Source organism: Sinocyclocheilus anshuiensis, unplaced genomic scaffold (genome assembly GCF_001515605.1).
Source record: "Sinocyclocheilus anshuiensis isolate Anshui unplaced genomic scaffold, SAMN03320099.WGS_v1.1 scaffold1746, whole genome shotgun sequence".
Classification (NCBI taxonomy): Eukaryota; Metazoa; Chordata; class Actinopteri; order Cypriniformes; family Cyprinidae; genus Sinocyclocheilus; species Sinocyclocheilus anshuiensis.
Genome location: NW_015545562.1, coordinates 687,044 through 692,110, shown reverse-complemented (window position 1 = coordinate 692,110; position 5,067 = coordinate 687,044). Strand labels below are relative to the sequence as shown.

Sequence of the window (5,067 nt, the reverse complement as noted above, 5' to 3'; positions counted from 1 at the left end):
ATACCAGTTTTACAAATGAGGACGTCCCCAAAGGGAGGTTTTTGAGATTTTGTCAAAAAGTACCTTACTTTTGGGTACAAATTTGTCCCCAAAATATGGTTAAGTAGGTACACACACACACACACACACACATACGAATTCCATATACTTTCAAGGTGGGAATTAACCCAAACCAATGAACTCCAAACAATGTTTGTAAAAGTATGTATTCTTATATATTACACACTTAAAATGCATTTTATGAATAACCAAAAGAAAAAAAAGTTAAGAGTAGGCCTACAAATAGTGCGATAAGACGCTCAAGAACAGAAGTCGCGTTTGCCTGCATTGGTAACCATAGCAACAGTACGTTGTTCTTTCCGTCACTGTCTGACGTACGTCAACAAAAAAGTCCTGCCGTTTTCACATTATTGTTTATTTACCACAAGCAAAAACAAGAAAGCTTAAGTGTTTTGTCATTTTTAAAACAGTTGACGGTTAGCGCACTGCGCTAAAAGACAATTTGGCTTGCGCGAAACGAATCTCAACAGCAAATTGCTAACAGAAATCCCCTAAAAAGGTCGACCCCCTGAAGGTCAACGAATAATTGGGGGATAATTCGCACACTCTTCTCTAGCATACACTACTCTGCTGTTTCCCTCCAGCATATCCCTCCATTCTCTGCAGCAGATGCCGTGACGGTCGCCATGATGATGTCGGGTTTTGCCTGCAGCAGCAGCAGCAGCGAGCTGTGAGAGACACACACACGGCGACCGGGAGCGGAGCCGCGGAGTCCTCCAACTGACATGAACGAGGACGCGTATTTCCAGCCCCTCGCCGCGAAGCTACTCTCGACAAGTGCATAACAGTTTATAACAGCTCCCTCCGCCAGCGTTTCGTATATACGAAGAGAGGAATTTAAAGGAAAAACAGCTTGCTAAGGCTTTCGCAGTCCTGCCAGAGGAGGGGCATATGGGGCTTTGTAGCAATGCAGATCTCGTTCTGCTGATGCGCTTTTGTTACTGCAGAATGGATAACCACAGATATCACCATATCTCAGGGGATTGCTTTAAACTTCGTTGGTGACTTGTTTTGTGAAAAGTGTCCTTCAAAGGAGAAGCTGAAATCGGGAATACATAGCCTAAGCCTAGGTTATATACGTCAAATCCACCGGCCAGGGCAGGGTCGATGGCTGTAAGTTCTCTACATCTAAGGACTGTGAATTCATGATGTTGTGGATTGATATGGACGCATCGGTGCGAGAGGGACCATGATTAGGCTCGACAATATTTTCTGAGCCATTAAGTTTTTCCGGAGCGTTCACGCAAGTGTTCCACTGGCCGGTCCCGTTTGCTACCGTGGGAGCAAATACTGACCATACTGTGAGACATCAGCAGCAACTGAAACCATGTCTGGAGAGGTGCGTTTGAAGAAGCTGGAGAAGCTGATTCTAGATGGCCCGTCTCAGTCCACCGGCCAGTGCTTCAGCGTGGAGACCTTGTTGGATATTCTTGTTTGCCTGTATGATGAGTGCAATAATTCTCCCCTCAGAAGAGAGAAAAACATCCTGGAGTTCCTAGACTGGGGTAAGGCATATTTCACGCACTGCACGCCTTGTCTTTCAGGCGTCCCACACGTCAGTTGTGTAGCGATTCACCGTGACATGCGAGAGGCAAACAAACTATTGTTTTATTGTTTGACGTTAGCCAGCTGTTTAACGGACTAAAGTTGCTGCACGGAAAACTCATTGAGTTGTTTTTGAGGGGGAAACAGAAATGAAGCTGACATCATCGCTGGACTGGTTTGTGCATGAATGTGGAATGTGAAGCTCACCTTTAATGAGTCTTCCTGCTTACTGCTCAAACAAGGTGGATACAGTGCAGTGGGCTTTCATTTTGACATGGGCCACAGCTAAACAAACTAATTTATTTATGGCCTGTGTGCTTGTTCGGCAGCAGAATAGCATGTTGGCTCTTTTTTTTAATGGCTTGACAGTTCTTTACATATTGTTCATGTTTATTTTGGTTTTAAATGGCTATACATTATTTATCGGACAGTAGCTTAAGGTGCACTCTGTAATGTTTTAAAGTTTACAAATGACAAAGACTCGAGAGCAATCAGTCTTAAAGAAAAAGCTGTTTTATTCTACATGACGCGGGTCTGCCCCTCATGGGCGCCGGCATGTTGAAATCACATGACTAGCTGTGTCACGCAATTGACCGCTTTACTATTAATACTATGTTTACTTTATATAGCCTACCGTTTTTTTTTTCAGCTGGTGGTAAAGGCACTTTACAAAGCATAATTGTTAATCTAAGAAAAAAAAAGCATATTACAGACACAACATAACTGTCTATTTTAAGTCCATCATATTCCTTTTAATGCATATACACCTTTCTTTCTTTTTAATTAGTTTGTTTCTTTATTCTCTTACTTTTTATTGTATTTTTTATTTTATGAATCTATATATGATTACTATTTGAATTATTTGAAATTTCAATTACTTTATATTTATATTTTATTTAATATAAATATATAGCACTTTGAATTTCGAATTATCACTGCATATGAAATGTACTATATAAATAAACTTGTCTAGACTTTGCCTTGCCTAACACAGCCTAAGTCAACAGCATAATTCAGAGTGATGGTATGGTATATTGAGCAGAGCATGCAGAGCAAACTTCTTACATCCAAGACAGTATGTGTCAGTATCACATCGAAAACAACTAGTACTGTTGAAATGATTTAGATGAGAACCATTTAGATGCAAAATTTTATGGCAAACATTTATTTGTAAATGATCTTATTGCTAGCTTAAAATGGAGCAGAATGAATGGCCTTCTATCTCTGCAAAAAAAAAAGTTTGGCATAATCAACTGTCATGTTATGTAACTTTCTGCAAAATGAATAGAATGCAACAAACAGCATGCGTTTAAATTCGCTGGCCACCGTCTGAATGTAGCACCAATTCACAGCACAGTCCCTGCCTAGTTTGGTGTTTTGTTTACAATCCTCTGGTCCTGTGATTTTAATGAAAATGCAAATCAAACAAGCCTTCAGGTGACTTAGTTAGGCCCATAGAGATGGCAGTGCTGGTCATTGCTGTCACACACAGGTCAGGACGTTTTTGAGATAGAGCTATTGTGTGTCATTGTGCATGTGTGCTTATGCGAAAAAGTGTAAGTGCCCTTTTCCTGTGGGGAGTCTCAGTAGGGCAGCATCAGGAAACTCCGCTGAGCCGCTGGACACATGATGTCATATGGGGAAACGGCTGCGCATAGTGTTTGTGCCCTTTGTGGACTTGACTATTTAAAAACTGACTGGATTGGTCACTCACTCATGAGCTCATTAGCACACACTCACTCATTCATTCACATTTCAATGTACGCAGCTGTGACCGTCGTTGGCACGGAGACCAAAGGCACAGTTTATTGTCACCAAGGTCAAATTTAGCTTCACAAGGGACTGCATGTCTTGCTTCTTTATGACACACTAACACATTTTTTACGGCGTTTGTATTTCAAAAAGGAGGCTGGAAGTCTGGTGTAACTTTGTAACCAAAAGGCAATGAGGGGATAAATTTGGCTAGTTGCTCTGGTTTTCCTCAGCGTCTGTCAGTTTCTGAGGACGCATCAGCCGCTGATGATATAGGTAAGAACAGTGATGAGGATTCTACATTCAGCATTGACAGATCATAATTGGAGCATTGAGGCTGTCACAGTGTACTACAACATAATGAGAATCACATCTATGTTGGGACAAGTCCGCTAAGCTGCAATTATATGCGAAACCCCCTGGAATGTCCCAGTCCTCTAGAGAAATGTATGCATAACCATGCGAGACACATAATGAATGATTCATTCGTATTTCCTTCCCTTCCATTGCCAACCAAGTCTAGACCAGTGACCCAGAGCCATATTGTATTGTTCTGATTATATTTTGTATTGTGAAAGAGTGAATTCATGCAGAGTCTCTGGGCTTTTCACTGAAATAGATCTAGGGCCAATTGGCAAAGATGTGTACATGCTTCAGCTTTTCATTGGTTTTCCCTTGACTGACCCTGTAGAAGATTGGAGGTAGCTTGGGGGAATGGTTTGCCGGGGTTTCCCCACATGATGCTTTCTTAAGCAGTGCAGTATGTTAAACAGGTATTCCCTCACTACGTTCCAAAACCTACAGGAATACAGAATATTTTGCACTGTCAGTACAAAACCAAATTGGATTAATGTATGGAATCCTTTGACCAGTGAAAATATTGTTCAGTCTTTTGACCAGTGAAAATATAGTTTTCGCTTGCAAAAAAAAGTACATACCACAGTTTTTGGACATGTTGCTGTGATAAAATTCAGTGAATTTCATTGGTGTATAGTAGGGTTGTAACGGTATGAGATTTTCACGGTATGATAATCGTCTCAGAAAATATCACGGTTTCACGGTTATCACAGTATATATTAAACAATAATTCTTATCAGTAACAATGACTCTTAAAAGAACAAGAACAAGTTATTTGAGTGAACAAATCCTTTATTACAACAAATTTGAAACCATTTTAATAAAAGTATTGAAGTCTCCCTTCTGAAAAAAAAAACAATAAAAAGTAAAGCTGTACACCTTATGTATATCAATATCACACTTGAACATTTTAATTAATGCTTTCAAATGTTTTTAAATGAAAATTTACAACTCCTTTTATTTTTGGCAAAGTTAAAACATGGACAAACATGATATTCCTTGAAAACAATGTTTAAATTAATTATTTTATTATAAAGAATATTATTATTGTTGTTATTATAAATTTGAAGTAGGCCTACATTGTGCAACGCTAATATATTTCTGTCATAATTTCAAATTAAATCGAACTTTTATTTTGACGGGTTGTAGCGGACCTTTGAGTTTCAGAGTGTATTTGACAATGGTTTTTCTCAAATAAAACTAGGAAATGTTTATTTACGTTTTCTCTCAGAGCAGCTCTGCTGATGTTCATGTTTATGTAGACGCTGAACACACCATTAGCATCATGCGTACTTCAGTATGCAGTAGATAAAACAGCGCCACTCAGAGACATGCAGAAACAAGCAGATTATT

At 39.5% G+C, this 5,067-nt stretch overlaps 1 protein-coding gene across 3 annotated transcripts in view; it reads left to right on the top strand.

Moving 5' to 3' along the window:
* The first annotated feature begins 432 nt into the window (after positions 1-432).
* The window catches only part of LOC107698356 (serine/threonine-protein kinase MRCK alpha-like), a 67,381-nt gene continuing 62,746 nt past the window's right edge, over positions 433-5,067 (top strand). For 2 of the 3 annotated variants that reach the window (XM_016499322.1, XM_016499321.1), the window contains exon 1: positions 434-1,565. In XM_016499322.1, coding sequence (XP_016354808.1) covers positions 1,388-1,565 — 178 coding nt within the window. In that variant the 5' untranslated portion in view covers positions 434-1,387. Of the gene's footprint in view, positions 1,566-5,067 lie in introns of all 3 variants that reach the window. The other variant, XM_016499320.1, reaches the window with a different exon arrangement.